The following is a 20,913-nucleotide window of genomic DNA, read 5'->3' on the forward strand; positions in this document are numbered from 1 at the left end:
AGAGCATATCGGGACTAGTAAAAGTGAGCCAATGAATGAATTTTCGTATTTACAGTTCCTAATTATTTTACAATTAGAAGTGTGACAGAAAGATCAAACTAAATAACATGTCAATTAGTACGTGGCTCTAAGAAAGAGGGATTCTAATGAAATCACAGAAAATATATGCATAACTTATAGATACTATTTTACTAATACAGTTTTGAAAAATTAATTATTAGCATCATAAATTATCCTCAGTAGACTAAAGAAAAAAATCCTGACGACTCAATTTACAGATATACAGTCCCCTAGAAACCTATCTTTAATTTTGAAATAGTCCTTTGAACTGTATATAAATATGTACTCTTTCCTAAGGGCACTGTGCCTGCCACATTAGAGCTGTGCTGTGCAACCCATTTGCAAATACAACTCTCTTCTCTATAGCCACAGAATATTAAGTATAAAGGGCCACAAAAGATAGAGGCGTTTGGAGACAGTGCTTCTATTCTACTCCACCTCCTGTTTTCCTTGAAAACCTGACCAAACATCAACACCCCTGGAAAGTAAAAAATTAAATAGATTCTTTTAAAAATCCATGAAATACAGTACTTAGCATTGATGTAGGCAGTATCAGATTCTTACTTTATTATTGTATTAGATGATACATTGCACATGAGCATCAGGAAGGTTCTTTTTTAAAAAGAAGAGAGAACTCGGAGAGAAGCATTTGCCAGAATCTTTACCTACCACACACCTATATAAACATAGCATCAACAAAGGCTTAGACAAACACAAATTCTGAACCTATCATCTAATCCTGAATGTTTAGTAACATTCATGTAAAGGCAAGGAAAGCAAATATAAAGAAACAACAGCCACAAAACTCTCTACATACTACCATTTGTAAACAACAACCACGCCTTGCAATAATGCTGTAGATTAAGAAATAGTGTGTTCCCAGGTGCCCCTCAGGAGACAGAAAGTATTGTCCTTAATTATATTCATCTTTCCAGTTGGGCCAATGATCTCCTAAAAGAAACAAGAAAATGAAAAAAAAAAAAAAACTATTGATTGATTTCCTGACATCTTCTATTCATTTTGGTCACTCTCTTATAGATCATTAAGAATAAATTTAAGTGAAGTTTGAGACACCAGTTTGCTTTTTTTACCCAAGAAGATACACTGTTAATAAATGAGAATAAAAACAAATAAAGATGATAATAGTTCCTACCCTCACTGGGTTTAAATTTTAGTGAGACCAGGCAAATACAAGTGCCTGGCCAACAGCATTTTAATCCAGTAAAGTCAGTGGGTGCCCATTGTTAAGATGCCATGGAGTCTTTTCTAATGAATTCGACCCATCATCTTGACCTGATAATGAAATGAAATACAGCTGGAGATGCAAATATGCATCTACATGCATATGTAAAAATTTCCTGTTCATATTATTTTGTTCAGATGCACATTTATTACATATTATGTTTTCTTATGGCTAGATCATTCAGGGATTTGTCTCACCTTCTACATACACAACAAAGACCTGGCTCCACCCTCCTACTGTCTTCCTCACACCTCTTTCAAGTAGCCAATCTCTATTGAGCCTCTGCATTTCACCCCCACCCTGTTTAAATCTCTGCTAATAGAAGGATATATTTGAAAAAGTTCTCTGTCTGAGATAGCTCATGTGCTAATGGGAACACGCAAAGGTTTGTAGCATGTACACACAGCTGTCAAGTAACAGTGGGCAAGGGCATCTGATAGTCAGGGCTACGAGTAAGTATAGCAAAGAAGAGTGAGGAAGTAAATGGCAGGGACATTTAAGTAACTGCAAGAAGAATCCACTTGCATATGAAAAGCAGATACAACCATTTAAACTACTTTTAAGTGTATATTTATTATCTTCTTGCAGTGTTAAGAATAATTACTAGTTTCTATATATTTGAGATATACTGACGGAGGTATGAACTTATGTTAGCTGGGCAGATAATAAACCCCAGTCCAAACCTTCAATTGAAATAGAAGATCATTTGAAAGGAATACAGTAAGAAGAAAACAGGTCGATTGTACAGAGGATAAAAAGCAAGGATGCTCTGATCGATTTTGAGAGTTGATTTAAATATGAAAGCCCAAACCAAGTCACCCAGGTGGGATGTGATTGCTGTTATCCTAGAAGACAAAAATATAAACTCTTATTGACTCACTTATGTGACTTAGAATATCTGTTTTCTGTAAATGAAGGTTTTTTTTTTCTTTTCCCCAGCCTACCAGTTCCTGAATAATCACTCAGAGGCTTACTGTTAATTATAATTGTTTGGCCTGTGGCTCAGGCTTCTGAATGGCTAGCTCTACAAATAAATTAATCCATTTCTAATATTCTATATTTTACCACAAGGATCATGGCTCGTTACCTCACATATTACTTCTCTGGGGGCTCCATAGCATCTCCCTGACTCTGCCTTCTTTCACTGTGTATCTCTGTTTGGATTTCTGCCTGTCTCTATTCTGCCTGGCCATTGGTCAAATCACTGTTATTCATCAACCAACAAAAGTGACACATATTCTCAGCATACAGAAGGACATCCCACATCAGTTGTTGATATTTAAAATTTTCCTTTCCCCCTTAAAGGTCCTTTCATGGATAAAGAAATTGTGAAAAGTTTCAGGTAATAAAAAGAAGAGGGAATTATTTTAAGCTTGTTTAATCATCATCCTGTAGACACTTCCTTTATTTCCTCTACACAAAAAAAACAAACAAATAGAAACAAGAAAAATAAAACTCATTTTGCAAGTATACTATCTATGTCATCCATCTCTCTTCAAAGTCCAACACCCAACACTTTGTTCTATGTCAGCAACCAACATCTATGACCTATTCTTATGGAGTGTGCACACAAGGTCCTGGATTGGAAGAACTTGAACTTCATTATCTCCTGGGAAATCGGGGATATAAGAAGGACTAGACATTTGGGGTACCCACTGGGTGAGTGTAACTCACAGATAGTGATGACCAAATGCTTAATCAGCAGAGAAATATACCTTTTATTTCCATGGAGCCATCTCATTTCTCTTGGGCAGTAGCAAAGGTTTCTCTCTGCACAGCATCCCTTTCCCTTATGTGTTCCTCAATAGCTGTGATCACTTTGCTGGGGATGAACTTCAAGGCACTGATATCACCAAATACCTGTAGAGTGGTGATGAGATGAACAAATCTTTCAATGAAATGGTCAAATAGTGTTATCTTTTCTTCTGTTATCCCCTAGAGGAAGTGAAACTATAGCTGAGAAAGCCCTGTTTGGACACGACTTAACCAGGAGCTTATAATTTAGGTCCCATAGTCCAGTTCATTTCTTAACTTTACAGCAATTTCATAACGACCCTACAAAGAATACAGACTAAATATGAAACAAGTAAAATACATACAGAGTGAATTTTCAAATTTGCTAACACAAAAACTATATACACCAAAAACAAACCCTGAGTTCTGGATAGTTAGCTCAATGGTTAAGAGCACTTGGTCTTGAAGAGGACCCAGGCTCAGTTCCCAACACCCACATATAATGGCATGGTGGCTTACAACTGTGGTTTCCAAGAGATCTGATGCCCTTTTCTGGCATCCACGTATACTATGTGCACATGGTGTACACACACACACACACACACACACACACACACACACACACACACACACACACACACACACACACGCGTACTCACAAAGCCAAGATTAAGCTCCTATCTTTGGCCTTTAATGCCTTTTCTGAGGATGGTTCTTGTGACATATGCTTGCAGCACAGCACTCAGGACCAGGATAATGGGATTTGGAGGAGAACTTGGGCTACACAGTGAGAACATGTATCAGAAAGCCTAAATCAAGGAACAATTTTAAAAATCATCATTTGCTTGGTGAAATGTAGAAAAGACAAAATCTCTATAGCAAACTAATATTAACTAGAAGTTAATATTCCTGCTGGAAGGAAGTTTTGTGCATGGAGAAGTTTTCATAGAAGAAGACTGACTAATCCAGCAGCAGAACTCCCATTTATACAATTTGGATTTATTCTTAGAGTACCATCATCACCAGTGTCACTGACTTCATTCATGTCCTATACTTTGAACATATCTTGAACCTACAAGAATTATGCTGAAGGTTTGTATTCTCCCATAGCAACAAGGAAGGGAGCCACTTCTACAGATATAATTGGTAAATTAATTAATTTCTCTGGATAGCAAAGAGGACATCTGTTTATCAGACAAGCTCTTCTTTGGTAACAGCAACCATTTTTTCTCTAGAATAACTTTTTCCATCCTTTAATAAACTCAAAATTAATGCATCTAGCCAATAATAATGCCTCTCTCCAGGGTAGACAAATGGGAATGGGACATTGGAATACCTGGAAATTTTATTTCAGTGAGAGTGAGCATTTAAGAATGAGAAAAGATGGGATAAGCTACCACATGGAAAAAAATGTTTTTAGCCAGAATAGATTAAAAATAAAATGGATTTTACTTTGGCATCCAAATTCAGACATCTTATCAAGCAGCCATGGCAGCTCCACTTTTATTGAGCTAATAAGCACCCCTCAGGATTAAGGAGATATAGATTGGATATTTGCCCCTCTCCATAATTTTCCCCACACACTCAGAGTCTAAGTGTCTGATAGCCACCTGAAAATAAACTCTTTGCTTTCACTTTCTATCTATCCATTTTCCTATCTTGTGGTATAAAATACAGCCAGAGTAAAGGACAGTATCTTTTAAGTTACAAGTGTGTATGTGTGTAGAGTGCATATATGTGGGCATATGTGTGTCAAGAGATGATGTCAGGTGTCTTCTCTGGTCTCTATGTATATTGAAGCAGGGTCTCTCATTTAAGCCCAGAGCTTGCCAATTTGGCTAGCCTTGCTAGGCAGCTGGTTCCAAGGAGCCCTTGTCATTGTCTCTCAAGTGCTGGAATTACAGGCCGACTGCCATTTATGTGGGTGTTGGGGACAGGAACTCTGACTTTTTGTGCTTGTGCAACAACTCCTGTATCCACAGCCCTCCCCTCTCCCCTGAAGACAGTTTATTCTTAAATAAAATATGAGTGAGGATGGCCCAGTAGCACAGATATAGAGCAAATACTATGTCCAGGCAAGAAAACAGTTTTGTGAAGTTTCTATATCAGAGAGACAGAGAGAGAGAGAGAGAGAGAGAGAGAGAGAGAGAGAGAGAGAGAGAGAGAGGTGCTTGGGTTAGAAGGACATGAAGGTGGCAGTGGAATTGTTTGTTCCTATCAAGACAATTCCTTCGTAGAGTCGTGGACCAGCAACAGTAGACTTCTGAGTTTCTCACACCCTTCTAATTGGCTCCTGCAGTTCCTAATGCTCAGATTGCTCTTGTTACAGTTGCCAGATAAAGTATTAGAATACACTTACTTAAAGTACTGTAGATGCACATACATCAAATGAACAAATAGGTATTTTAGCTGCCAGGTTTAAGGAAGAGAAATAAAAATGCAGCTACCTAAAGAAAGTTTTGTCGGCATTTAAGAATTAACTCTGCCTGAAGATGCTTTGCTTACATTAGCTGCATGTGATCACAGAGAGATCATTTTTAATTTGTATCTATTTTTATTTGTATCAATATCTATGGTTATTTATTTCAAATGATTGTCCTGGCAATAATAAGCTATTGATGCTATAGTTACACCCACTTTTTTTTTTTTTTTGATTCTGTAGGCAAAGAGAAAGAAATGTCTCTAGGAAACAAATACATTATATATAATACTTTCAAAAATTAGGGGGAAAAGTTATATCAAATTAGGTATCATCTTTCACAGGCAAGAGGGGTGGGCAGTGATCCATGATACCATGATGTTTTGAATTTCAAATAGTGCAATCTGACTGAATTACAGAAAGTATAGTTTCTGTGGTTGTGGGGGGAAAAACAAAATGCTGGGTGGTCATTTCACTGCAATTGTGGTTATATGCATGCTCGTATTTCTGGTGGGTAGGCATACATATAGGTGGATACACATCTCACATATACACATCTATGCATTTCATATTCTTTGAGCCAGTAAACCTACTTTCAGGATCTATCTTTTTTAAGTAATATGGGTCACTAGTGATACTAACAGAGATTGAACCCTAAATTTTATTCATCCATAAAAGTAACAACCACAAAATAATTGCATAATCTGTCAGAATCAACTTTTTCAGAGGAAACCCCATTCTGACCTGTGATGTGACTGAGGCTGAGTCTTCAGGGAGCCTGACTTGGGATCCTACAGTCTGGAGCTAATGTTTATGACTGTGAACTAATCAAATACAATCAGAGATGCATCCTTATGACCACCAGGCAGTGTCCAAGGGAGAAGCATGACCCTTGGGGACATGCTGAATTGTTCAGTGGGGACAGCATTATAGTCCGAGCTTCTTTCTGTCATGTGCTCAAAACAGGACTGGTTCTCCTCAGTAGAGAGAAGTGTCTGTGTGTCTTAAGGCATTGCTAACTAGTGCAGACCTTTGGAGAGAGTTAGCTAATCACTTGCTGGTAGTAGGAGGCATATGCCCCAGTTTGAATTGGAAAACAAAGCAAAACAAAATAAAGTTGTCATTATTTATAACAAGAGTAGAATGGGCCACTTCCAACTGCCCAAGATATATGATACTGGTAAAGCTTCAAAGGCCATTACAGTCACAGGCTAGAAGGAAGACTTAAATAAAAAAGGTAGTCTGAATGCAAATTTCAATTTTATTTTCCTACTGAATACAGGACTTATGTATTTACAAACCAAGTTCACTGTGTGTAGGAGGACAACAATGTTTGGAGGCCCAGGTAAATTAATGATGGTTCTGCAAGATGGGATTCAGCAGCTATTTGCAGCTCACTAGTTCACAGAGGGCAAACAACATATTCAAATTAGGTAAAAATCATCAATCTCAAAAACAGAACTGGAAATAATAGAATACTTTCTAAGTTACAGATGGAATCAGCATCATTTAAGAAAAAGGTTTGCATTCTGGCAAAGTAAATCACTCATGCGATATTTCCTCAAGTGACTGAGCAAAGGACCAGCTCTTGCCACTCACTTGCCGGAGTTAGCCTTGGACAGTGGTAGCGGTGGCTCTGCCAAGGAGGACAGCTGTGGAAACTGGAAGCCAAGGTATGCAGTCCTTTCATTTTTGTAGAAGTACACTCTACTTGGTTGAAAACTATTCAGGGTTCTTAAGATTAAATATCTGAATATTGCTTTTGAATGAGCAGCTGTCACTTTAAATCTAAAGTCTAGTTTGTTTACTGGCTGTATTTAAATCCTTTAGAAAATGACACAAAATGGCAATAAAATCATTGTAAGTATTCTACAGGGGAATATAAATGCCCCTTGGTTACACTGTACATATCTTTATACATAATTCTAGTTTATTTTCCTCGTGATTATGTTAAATATGTAAAAAGCCTTTTCTCATAAAGGTAAAACTGCTAGATGTTTCCATGTTGTAATTCAGCATTAGTGTCAAGATTGCTTCAGAAAATAAGCTACAGTTACTATTTCATTCCTCTTAAGTGTCACTCGGCATACTGTATGTGATTTTGCACATAAAATAAACTTATATGATTTTATATCACTGTTTGGGAACTGTAAGTAATACTAAATATAATTCAGAAGATATGTTCATAAAGCTAACTGAGGCAAAGCAACTGTGATTTTATTTTTAAAGAAGGTTTTTATGTTGTTTTATATTGTCATTAAATAATAATTATTTCAGACAATTGTGGAAGAATCTGTCTGTCAACGAATTTCAAGAAAGTAATATTTATTAATCCTTAAAGGTAAAGATATATGTGTAGCTACTTCTTGGTCTAATATCAAAACAATTGCAAAATGCTTCTAGATCTTGCATATCATCTTTGCATGCAAATATGAGAAGATATAATTATATTTATGGTGGCAGTCTTTTTGCCTTTATTCATGAGTGAATCTTTTGGTTGTTTAAGAAATTAGTACCAGGCAACCTTGTCAAGTAAAGCAAGATAAAAACCACACATTCAGAAAACACTCATTTTCCTTATGAATTTCAAATTTATTTACAATATTAAATAACAAAATTTCTCTAATACTATATAATAAATGAAGATTAATAAATTGAGATGTGTACACTATTTTTCCTTTTGTTACACTGAATATATTTTCTGAAATCCAGCTCAAAAGAAAAATATATAGAATTTAAAAAGAATGTGCTTACCAACTTTAAACATTTAATATTTTCAAATTGTGCACAACAGATTTAACTTTCCATTTGTACAATATTCATATTAAACATAGAACCACATATTTAAATTCACATATTATTAATTATTACATTTTGACTGTTTCAAAAACAGTTTTAATTTACCTTTTAAAAAAATTCTTATGATTTAGAATCCAGATAATTTTCTTATCTGGTAAAATAAGCATACATCTTTTTGGTAGACAAGAATAATAATAGTAGGATTATCATCTTCTATAGGTTTTATAGGTTCTGATGACTTGGAAATTCAAAAGAATCCCATTGTGTTTATTATGTATTCAAATAAGTTCCACATATTTTTCTCATATTCATAAATTTAAAATATGGATTCCAGTGTATTACAGGAATTACTGACAACTGATAGTCCCAAAATATGAGAACCAACAAAGCAGAGAAACTGAATATAGGACTGAGCTATATTCTAATATCTTCATAATGCTATCTATTTATGACAAATATATAGGATTTTAAAAATCATTCTAACCCTCACAAGTCCACATGCAGCAAATGGAAATTCTCAGGCTTTTTGCAGGAGAGCATAGCTTTAGTAAAGGCAGACTAGCCCATAGATGTGTTTTTACCTTATAATTGAAGTAGCTTTTGAAAATACATGGCTGCATTCCCTAAATTGTGTCTAGAGGCTGATGGATTCCTTTAAAACTTGCACAAAAATAACACTGTATACCAGTGTTACCAACACACATTAAAAAATAACACACATGAAAGGCTAAACAGAGCACAAGTGAGACCTGTCTTGCCTGGTCTTGTGAAAGACTAACCATTTCACAGCAAGTTGTGGTGGCCTAATTATTAGGGAAAAAATAAATACACTATTTTGATAAGCATATACAGATATAATATGATTCCCAGGTACTATTTGGGGAGAGTTAAATTCATATCTATCTAACTAATGAGTACATATATCTGCCTAAGTCTTTTTATTCAGATCTGTCAGGACATCTGAGAAACATAATCTTGTATTCACCTAATAATTGCATTCTACTTGGATGTTATAGTCTATTCCTTCATATATTGCTTGTAATGTTGTTTAAGTCCTAGAACAAAATGACAACACTTCACAGCTTATTTAAAGTAGATAGTCTGCCTTAATGAAAAGAAAAAAGCAAAATACTTTCAGGATCTTATTTAAAAAAATCAATAGAAATTGCAATGACTAAGTTTGAATCTAAAAACCAGACATACAAGTTATTAGTATAGGTGACATTTGTAGCAACAGTTCATGGAAAGCCTCCATTGTCTGCTGACAAGCTTTTCCTTTAGCGTGTATTGTGGGTATTGTCACATGAGTATGTGCTCAAAGGGACGGGTGCTGCACACAAAATGTCAAAGGCTCTAAATTTGAGCAATGGAAATGCTTCTTTTTTCTATTTTTGGATGAATTTATTGCAATATAGTAATCTTCAGGGCCACCCAAAACTATGTAGAATAAGAAATACAGGGGTGGCCTCTCATTTTCTCCTCCCCTTGCAATGCCTTTAAAACAAAAGTATACGCTAATGTGGCAATTTTTCTGAAAATGCAAAATACTGACATCCCCTCATTATTACCATTTTCTTTCTCTTTCTCTTGCAAGGGTCTCTCTCTCTCTCTCTCTCTCTCTCTCTCTCTCTCTCTCTCTCACACACACACACACACACACACACACACACACAGAGAGAGAGAGACAGAGACAGAGACAGAGACAGAGAGAGACAACAAATTGATATTCATAGTATTCATAGAGTATAGACATGAGAAGTGTCAAATACTCCGGATTATTGCATACGGAAGAAATTTAAACCGTACATTTTAGACTGAAACACTCCCAATGCTTTTGGTAAAGTTTCATTCTGCACTTCACTAGGTTCAAGGCGACTGATTTACGCTACTCCAAGCTCCCTACACACCTTCCATGCAGGCAGCCCCTCTGCCCTCTGTTTGGGGCTTCTCTGTTCATGGCTCTTTGTAATGTAGGCCTTGGGTTTCCTGCCAGTCAGAAACCCCACAGCTGAGTAAAACCCATCTTATCATAAAATTGAGTTTGGGTTTTCCTTTCCTCCTTCCTTCTCCTGCTGTTTTCTATCAGCAGAACGCTAATACTAATTGGTTAATCTGTTATTTAGGCAAGTATTAATATTCTCATTTTGCAGGCAAGAAATCGGGCTTCCTGCTGCGTATCCCCTGGCCCTGGGTAAGGAGCTCTTCAGAAGGGAGATTCAAAGTAGGTGAGGTTGGCCTCCTGAGACCTATGCTGCTTGCCGGAAGCCTCCAGGAGGGTTGAGCTGGGCCTCCTTAGATCGCCGAGTTCCTGGCTCCCAGTTCTCCACTCAGACCACCAGGCGACACCGCCTCTAATGACAAAAATCCATTTTCCCATTCCACCCCAACGAATGCTCCAAGGACTTTGTTAATTGCCACTGCTACCCTGGGAACAGGAAGCTTATTTGTAACTTGATGAATCTCCACCAGGCTTGCCTGGGTTTCTAGGCTTTGCGGAACTAAAAAACTTTACAGTAACTTTGAGCGAACAGTATCTGAAGATCTCCCTACCTACAGAACAAAGAGATAAAACGTTTCTCAGTAGAAACCTGGTAAAATACACGAATGTAGAGAGGGTGGTAAGGACCTCCTAGAGAGAAGAGCATTGCATGGAGGACCTGGCCACTGCTCTGGAGTGGAGGGTGCACAAAACAAAACACACAGGACAGCGAAAGAACTGCGTCATCCTAGCGAGCATGCCTGTGTGAAAAACGCTACCAGCAGGTTTTCAATATCAAGTCCATTTCATACTTGTGAATTCTGACCTCTTTTGTGCAAAAATTGTTCTTTTCAGAAAGCATATCTTTCCACGTAAATAGAGACTTGAAGATAATTGTTTTTGTGCCAAAAAGCTAAGGTTTGATTGGGATTCTTTTTAATGGGAAATGATTAATATCTGGCCTGTTCATCTTACCAGATTCAGGGAGACACAGAAGTCCCAGTAATACACAAATCCATCATAAAACCTTTAAGAGTAAAGTTCTAGTTGCAGAATTAGACCCAAATTTCATCTATTTTCATTTTTGAATTAAATGTCATATCTATTCTCTAAATGAATTAGTCTTGGACTGTGTATACTTTTTTTTCTTATGCAGAATATCTGACTCAGGCCTGTGTGGCCTGAGTATACCCACATCTGTAAGTAGGTCTATATCCTCCAAGGCTTAGGCTCCCCTAAAGGCTATAATGATAAGAACCTCATGGTATGAAGTATCCATGAATAACATAGTTTGGAATCTGGGAATTCAGGAAAACTTGACAGATTTCATAGAGTACCAATTCAGTATCTAACACAGAGAATCCAAGTCAGTATGTGTCTCTGGCTGTTTAGGAGCCACCACCTTAGAAACTCAAAAGACGGGCTGGAGAAATGGCTCAGTGGTTAAGAGCACGGACTGCACTTCCAGAGGACTGGAGCTCAATTCCCAGCACTCACATGCCATTCACAACTGTCTATAATTCCAGTTTCAGGGGACCTAACAGTCATTACAAAACACCAATGCCTATAAAATAAAAATAAAATGAATCTAAAAAACCCTCAAAAGCAAACAAAAAAACTTCCAAAGACCTTTCTCTAAGCTTGATGTGTAATCTACCTGTTTGTTGATGTTTGAAATTTCTTTATATCTTGAAAAAAACATGAATTTGGTTTCTTATTAAGAATTCAAAAGACCAGGTTCAAATCCCTTTCAATTTCAGGTTTTATAGCTCCCAAGATCAATAGCAAACCTAGCAGGGCTGGATCTGTGGGCTAGTATATTTCTAGCAGGATTTGATTCCCAGCCTGGAAGGCACAGAGGGAGTGACAGGGAGTAAGACAGGCAGACATGGAGAGAGAGGGGACAGTAGGGAAGGAAAGAAAGAGAAGAGGAGGAAGGGAAGGAAAGGAAGCAGGGAGGGGGGCCAAAGAGGAAAAGGGTTCAAAATAGGCTTGGCAGTATCCCGTGAGGTCTGAAGAGAGATAAAGGGGTTGGAAGGGAGGGGAATAGCAGGGCAGGTGCTGCTTACTCCTCAATCAGCTCTAGTATTCTATCACCTCGGAGACTCAGACCCATCCCAGGAGAAGTATGGAAATGATAAAATATAAAATCCACACTCCCTGTAAGCATTAGAAAAAAAAATACAGCGAGGACGTTTCTTTGTGGAATGAATGTCTTGGGACACAGTGGAAGTAAAGCTTGAATGGACACATCAAATGCATACCTAAGAGAAGGCAAGACCCAGTACATATCCTGTGACCCAAATAAACAATTTAGGAAGGAGGGCTGATGCTGGGATTTCATTTGTGCAAAAGAACTAGCAATTACCCAGTTGCTTGTCCATCGCTTCCCCTTGTAATAGGAAGGCTATGAAAACAAAAAGAGGAAGAGGCAGATGGCTCTAGTGCCTACCTCCTGACCACTTCCAGAAGCTTCTTCAGTTCATTTTTAGTGTAAAATCATCAATATTTGTAAGAATGTTTATAGGTTGAATGTACCTAATTGTACAAGATCCATAATTCCTTGTGATCCTTATTGTACCTCTTGAAAAAGAGCTAAAAGTACTTTGCAGATGTTATCTCATTAATCTACCCCAAATCCCCATGAGCCAGGTAGCATAAGTATGCATAACCCAGTTTTCCAGATCAGGAAATAGGCAGAGAAGTGAGAAATGACTAAGCCAAGGTTATGGAGCAAAAGAACGAGAGAGGAAACAAGAACTCTGGTGGTGGTTGTGCTCTGGAGGCCTAAACACCTCCCTCCTGACTTTTCCCCCAGGCACCAGGAGAAATGTAACATGTTAGAGCAGAAAGTCTTCTTTCTGTGTGCACACATTTACACACACTTCTGCAAATGTAAAAAGTGAAATCACATCAGTCCATTCTGTTAGAAGGAAACAAAACAAAACAAACAAACAAAAAAACAAAACAAAAACAAAAAACAAGGCTTTTACAGCAAATGTCCAGAAGCCAAAAAGGACCATACAGGATAAGTGCCAAGAACAGCCTGGACCAGACTCTTCAAAATTACATTGGAGACAGTGGGCACTGGCTCGCCTGCTGCAGCCTCATGTACTGAAATGCACACCTTTCTCTTAAGGCATGATGAGGGAGGAGGAGGTTTGTCTGCTTGGAGAGCTTGGCTGTGCTCCTCTCTCAGGAACGAGCCTGTGGGGATTCCCTAGGTTCGAATTATACTTGATCCTGTCTGCAAGACTAAGCTCTGAACGACTTGAAATTTCTTCCAAGATACGGTGAATGGATTTTATTTTTGTTTGTTGTATTTTTCATCAGTATCATAACAAAAAAACAGTGTTGGCCAGATTCAAAGGTGGTGGGACAGACAGGTGCTTCAATTTTAGCGGGCTGGTCCTGTAGCACAGTTCAGTGACATGCAGTCTATGTCCCTGCAGGCTTTTCCTTCTTAGTCTTTATTTCCATCCTGACATCCCCTCAGACTCCCCAATGAAGCAATGCCTATGTGAGTGAAATGCCACCCCAGGATTCAACTCAGATTTGTAAATTTGGATTCTACAAATCTGATACAACATGAGCTTTTAAATTCACAATCAGTCTTCGTGACTTTGAGATCTTCCACAGATGTTATTTTCAAAAGATTCTTAAAGATTTAGAGATGGGGTGCTTCTCTGGAGTTTTATAAGTTTTTCATCAGAAAGAAAGAAACATCAGCATCTCTTTGACTGAAGGACTGTGCACATACGAAGTTTGAACTCACAATCTTCTTCTTCTATCATCCTACTGATGATTGTAAGTATTACCAACTGAAACAGTTTTAGATAGAATTTTGAGTTATTCTGTTTGAATTTTCTTTGGCTATCTCCCCCAGTATAGTTATAAGCAGAAACTTTCATTTTCTTTATGCTTTGTCCTTGTGTAGGCAAAACCCAAAATACAACTCTAAACCTGTTACAGTATTACAGACACTAGTTACCATCTATGTGCCCAGTGATGCTGATGTGCTTGACATCAAGTGAAAATCACATACATTTAAGCATGCATATATATTAGCATATATATGCCTATATATATATATATATATATATATATATATATATGACAAGCTATAATACAGAGAACAAATATTTTTATACATACATACCTCAATGATGGCTCCATCCGGGAGCCTAAGAAAATGGCGATATAACTCTTGAAACCCACTGGGATAAACAGTGTATACAGATATGTGGGAAGTAACCCCTCCTGGACCAACTGCAGATGCAGAAATTCCATCCTGATGGTGGGGGTCAGAGCTGGAGACACTGGACTTGGTGTCATGTCTTTTGCACATGTAATCGTGCAGTGCCACCTAGTGAGACCCAGAGAGCCCCCCAGGTCCCCCATACCCAGAAAAAAAAGAGAGAAAAATGTAATTAACATTTGGCAAGAAAATAGCCAATTTGAAACGATCTTACAATAAATCTGAAAGTCTGCTGTCTGTAGTGCTTGCACTCCGCTCCATGCTCGATGCTCCATGCGCCTTTTTATGGCATATATCTAAATAGTGAGACAGATAAATCCCCGGTGTGTGCTCCACAAAGTTAATTCTACACAGATGAAGCTGTAATTGGCTTCTATATTAACCCAAAGCAGGAAGATCAAGCAGCCTGTGAAAATGACAGTGTAGATTGAAAAACAAACACGTTTGCAAATGGTTTTAAGAATGGGTGTGCTTGCTTTCTCATCCAAAAGAAAGGTTTTCTCTTTCCACTCACCTGTGCTGCAGTGTGTATGTGCCATGCTTCTCATATCACTAGACCAATGGGCCAGATACATCCCATAGATATTTCCTGCAGTACGAAGGGCAAGGTTTTATACCGTATGCGCTGACCACTAAGCTTCTTTCTGGGAATCCTGAACTTGGTACTTACTGGATTAAGAAGCCTTATTTTTAGTAAGGCTTCTCCGGTGACAAGTTCATTGTCTAATGAGACATACCCTGTGTATTATATTAGTGTTAAATTAATTGAACTAAATTATAATGCATTTAAAAAGACCCATCTGCATCAATTGTTTAAAATATGGCCAATGAAAATTTGACTCTACCACTTTAAAAGTTGTGTGTGGCTAATAAAACTTCTGGATTCCTTTCTTTTCATTTGTCTTACTCTTCAATTCCTGAGCTATATGATTGCTCTCTACAATTTCTCATTTTCTTATTCCAAGATGCCTATATTTTTAAAACTTGGCCAAGTTTTCTGTGGATTCTCTCTTTACTTTTTTCTTTTTTCTTTTTTTTTTTTTTTTGCTGAGACATGAAATGTTTATTTAGTGATCCAGAAACATAAAACAAATATTAATGCCTCTTAAACATTACCTTACAAATTCTGCACATCTTCAAGATTTTGGAAAGATTTAATAATATAAAAGAAAATCCTGCCCAATGACAAGTCTGAAGTTGACAATAACCACTTAATTTTTTTGCCAGTGAAATATTTTCCTTTAAAAAAAAGACACAATTAAAACCTGGATGATCAGAAGAAAAAAATTATAAATTTTTTGAAAGTATTTAAAGACAAGGGTCTAATATGATTAAAAACAGAGGTTTTTGCATCAGTATAAGCATGCTTAAGAAACTCACTAGCTTGCAGGAATTTACAAGAACATAGGCTTATGCAAACTTTAAAAAGTTTAATTGTAACAAGTATATATGAGAGACTTTTTTCCAGACAAAGTCCAAATTTAGTGGGTTTTTTTTTTCGGTTTGTTGTTTCTGCTTTTTTTCTTTTTTTCAATCAGTGTAATTGTCTATTGATTGGGTGAAGAAAATGTGGTGTAGAGACTTCATGAAATATTATAAAGCTGTAAAATGATAAAAATCCCATCACTTTTCATCAACATAGGTTGTGGCGGATGTTAAACAAGCCAGCACAGAGAAGGAAAATACTACATGGTCCCATTCATCCATGGCATCTAATAATGGCTGACATCATAGTTATAGAGAGAAGACTCCTGGTTGCCAGATGAGCTAATAGGGAGTGATTGATCATCAGGCAAAGAGTCAGATAGCAAGAATAAGTGCTAGTGAAAGCTAATACACAATAGGTTGAAATAGATCAAATTTATCTGATGAATATCTCAAACTATGAAAACAATGATAAGTGCGTAAGATGACTGATCAGCTAAGTACCATGATTGGACAATTTCATAATATCTAGATATTCTGAAACAATACCTAGAACTCCTCAACATGTGTGGTCACTATGCTTCTATTACAAATGAAAACAAAATAGTCTTGGTGGGATTGTCTTAGGCATGGACATTGCACAGGTGCTTCTGATCCAGGCCTGGTACTGATAAAGACACTGTGAGGCAAAGTGCGCGGCAAACAGTCGTGTGACACCGTTATAAGAAGATTTGAGGCCAGAAGGTCATTTGGTGTGGTGAAGACTCCAGATTCTCGGTTAAGACAGCTTGAATATAAACCACGAACAGGGCACAACTGGCAGAAGTGAAACCAAGTGCAACAGACTCACACTTTGGAGGATGTAATGCTAGTACATTTAGCCAAGAGAAAAAAGAGGAGAAAGTCTTATTAACCATAACAGGTAAGATTAATATCCTTCTTCAACAAAGAAAGCAGGAAAATTTGACCTGCAAAGCGCATACATACATACATACTTAATACATACATATCCATATAGAAAACCACATTCCTGAGCATGCCCAGTTTAAGGACACCTAGGCACATTTATGGGCATGCTTAGCTCGAAGTTAGGGACCACACATTTAAAAGCTAAAGTGGTGAAGAGAAAGGCATCTGGGCATGTGCAGCCTGTGCTATAAGTTGCATCTTACTACAGGGATTGATCATTAGGGGGGCCCACCTCACCTGGTAGTACCAAAAGTTATGGATCATGAAGGTGAACTAACTAACTAACTGACTGACTAACTAACTAACTAACTTGTGGTAGAATCACAAACAGCCAACTCCTTGGGCCAACTAGAAGAGAGGCTTGCATCCATCTCACCAGAAGTGGACATGTGGCACTCCATTGGGAGAGACAGGCTGAACAGACATAGCTGTCTATTTCAGAGAGTCAGCAGAGCTGGGGTGCTAACTAGACATTGGAATGAGGTTTCCAACAAGCAGGCAGGTATGGAAAAGGACACTAATCAAATCAGCACCACGTGTATCTAAAGGAGAAATTTGCTAAACCACATCAGAGCTATGACCACAGTTACGGTAACAAACACCATAGTATACAATTAATTCTGAATCTGCTGCTAGCCTGGTGATGACATCACACAGCCACATGTTTCCTGTTAGATAAGTTCACTTGTGGAGTCTGGGAATGGAGGCTACATCAGAATAGAGGTCATCTGGCTGCCCACCCTGTGCACCTAGCTCCAGGCCAGGCTTTCCATGGGTCTCTCCTCCCATTTAGAACTAGCCCACTTCTGATGGTTCCCAGAATCTGATATAAAACATTTAAATCTAATCCATGCAGGAAACAAGGAGAAGGATAAAAGTAGGTTTGCCATGTTCCAGAGAACTATAGAATTGCCATACCTACCACAAAATATTGATGAGAGAGAAGTTATTGGGTAGCATTTATGACTTTGAAAATGGAGCCTCTGTGTTTTGGAAATGCAACATTAAACATTAAACAAAGCTTTGATGCTCCCTTGGATAGCAGCTGCTTATTTCAGTTACTCTTGTTTGAGAAGCTGGTTCCTTCCAAACTGTGAGGGATCTAAACAGTTTACTGTGGAGAGCACACACACACACACACACACACACACACACACACACACACACACACACACACACACACACACACACACACACACACTCGCACACGCACACGCACACGCACATGCATGCACACACACAAGTGTGCACACATGCATAAGTGCTTTCACAAATCCCTTTTTACTTCAGTATGCTTTCCCATCTTCCTCTCTTTTTTGATCACACCTAATCTGAGGAATGAGAGGGAAGAGTTGACTTCTACCCAGAGACATCTTCTGCTGACACTGAAATATGTCTAAAGAGAAAGTAGAGAAACTAGGTAGTGATGAACAGATTGAAACATACTTAGTGACAGGCCACACACACACACACACACACACACACACACACACACACACACACACACACACACACATATATATATATATATATATGTTGTATAGTTGGTAGTATTATAGACAAAGCAACTGAAGAATGTTAATTTGCTCAAAGACACAGATGTGATGTGTTACTGAGGCAGTGTCCTCATTCATGCATTTCATACCTCCTTGTGCTTCTGGTCTGTCTTCAAGCATTTCTTGAGCTCTCTGGTGAATCTGACTGAATGTTGAGATCAGCCTATGTCCTACTCTAAGTTTCTCCATATTGTATAAAACAGGCTCTGGAAGCTTTGCCCTAGGAGACTCCATTTGATAAGAAGCTTTTGACTTTACTTGGAGGGAGAAGAATGACTGCAGTCCAGAAACAACCCTGTCTGTCTGGCACTACCCACACAGTGTAGACTGATAAGTGATTGTCCTTTGGTGGAGATAAAGAGCTACCCTATAAATTTAAAAGGGTGAATTGAGACCATGAGGGCACATGGGTATTTTCAAATCATATAAGATAAACCAGGCCCAAGAATCTATCAGACACAACAGACCAAAGGCAGAACAGATATAACTCCCCCACCTGGACCATATAAAGTGATGGTCACCTAACACCATGATGGCTTGGCCCCATGCCAGCCTGTCCTCTGATATTTGTGTGTCTGTGAGTCCACACACATGCATGTATGCACAGGAGCGCCTCAAGGACAAGCAGAGGATTTCTCAGCTTCAGTTCAGCTCTGTTCCCCACGGTCTACTCAACAGCTTTCCTGCCCAATGGTTCATCCATCTCAGTCTGGACTTGAACCCTCAATCCCTGTTCTTGGATCCCAGTTCAGATTCCCAGGTCTGTACAGCTTCACTCTAACAAACCCCGGCTTCAGCGGCTCCCTTCCAGCACTGACTTGACTCCTGATCTCACCAATATAGACTCTCAGCCCTTTTCTGCGTCTTTTAAAACTCGGCTTCAACCGCCTTCCTGCATTCCTTCTGTAAATCCTCTAGACGTGCATAGCCATACACATGTTTACTGTGTGCTGTGCGATGCAATAGTTAACATTAGTAGTAATGACTGGAACGAAAGAGCCTGCATTCACCTTGGCCAACTTATCAGGTATGTGAGGTTAAGTGACAAACTGCTGCCACTACCACTGTCACTGCTAAACTTGTGAATTTATTATTGTTCAATACGTTCTGGCATTGTGAGAAGAGGTTAAAAAAACTCATCTCTTTTTCTCACATGACATGAATATAACACTTGGGGAGGAAGTGGACTGTCCCTTGCTTGTTCTCTCTTATGTTTTAGAGGGAGGCTGTCCCTAGAACTCTGTCCCCTCTACATGTCCATATCTAGTTTAGCAAGAGCACCACTGTAACCTGTGCTCCTGATGCCATGGCAAGTCTCCTTTTGACCAAGTAACAGAAAAGTACCCATCTTCCATTTAGCACTGTGTAATGAGGCTGAAACTTTTGTTCCCTTTGCATTACTTTCTATGGCTGAATTTTAACTATCTCAAGCAATTCATAAGGGATACAACATACAAGTCCTCCGAGACTCCAAGCATAAGCATCCAGACTGATATTTGAAACCAGGTATTTCAGACTCTAACGCCCATGGACTTATGATTATACTGTGATTCAACATTTGAGCACGCCCATGAACACACTGTTGTGTTTTTTCCTTGATATGCTGCCACAGGATGGGGACTTGTTAGGACATGATTCTAGAGGCTGGATTTTTCTTTCAGGTCAGTGGTCATATGGAACATTCTGACTTTTCCATGCTGGGTCTTAGTGGAAACATCTAAAATTAAATGTAATATTCAAATGTCTAATATCCATCCTTTCACTAACATCCCATTGGGGGTCTCAAGGTTCATTAGAGATTAACTAGGAAAGAAACAATTTCTCTTCGTGTTTGGTTTCCCAAAGCAGCCATGCTCTTCCCTAGAGTTTCCAGTTGGCAAGTCTTGGGATCCTTGGGATACTTAGAGGTAGGAAGAGGGACAAAGGTGAGTTGGAGTCACCTCACCTTCTGAAAGGGAGACACAAACAAAGGGGTAAAAAGCCAATACACTTTTCAGAAATAGTTAAAGGAACAGAGGCAGACTTTCCCTGCTGAAGAGAGTATTTTCAGTTACCTGCTGAGGTATTAAGCTTTTTCACATGGGCTGTGAAAACACCATACCCTGCAGGTAATTGCTGCATCTTCTAACTTACAACCAAGAACAGCCTCCAGCAATGAGGGAAGCTTGGCTTTAAGACTGTAAAATCTCCCTGGGGTTAGGAAAGTAGGTCAAGGGAGAGGAAAAAATGTTTTAAAACAGAGACCGAACCGGAAGAGCAGCTGATCAGAGGCGGATATAAAGGAGGAGAAAGATGAAGAAATCACTTTTCCCCCTAGATCATGCAGCTCTTTCCCAAGCAATCTGTGTATGTGAACACAATTTCCTCGTAACTCTGTTCTCTTGACTTTCAAATGGATACCCTTAAATCTAGCTGCTGAGAAACAAACTCTGTGGCAAGTGACCCAGGTGATACTTGCTCTCCAAACCAAAA

General features: G+C 38.4%; 1 protein-coding gene across 1 annotated transcript in view; it reads right to left on the reverse strand.

Annotated features, from left to right (window-relative positions):
• Positions 1 to 671: 671 nt before the first annotated feature.
• Positions 672 to 20,913, reverse strand: part of Ofcc1 (orofacial cleft 1 candidate 1) — a 314,659-nt gene continuing 294,417 nt past the window's right edge. The window contains exons 20-22 of the mRNA XM_035441726.1: positions 14,393 to 14,599; positions 3,019 to 3,163; positions 672 to 1,011 (exon numbers count right to left, since the gene is read on the reverse strand). Coding sequence (XP_035297617.1) covers positions 3,041 to 3,163; positions 14,393 to 14,599 — 330 coding nt within the window. The 3' untranslated portion in view covers positions 672 to 1,011; positions 3,019 to 3,040. The remainder of the gene's footprint in view (positions 1,012 to 3,018; positions 3,164 to 14,392; positions 14,600 to 20,913) is intronic.

Source organism: Cricetulus griseus, chromosome 3, assembly GCF_003668045.3.
Source record: "Cricetulus griseus strain 17A/GY chromosome 3, alternate assembly CriGri-PICRH-1.0, whole genome shotgun sequence".
In the NCBI taxonomy this organism is placed as follows: Eukaryota; Metazoa; Chordata; class Mammalia; order Rodentia; family Cricetidae; genus Cricetulus; species Cricetulus griseus.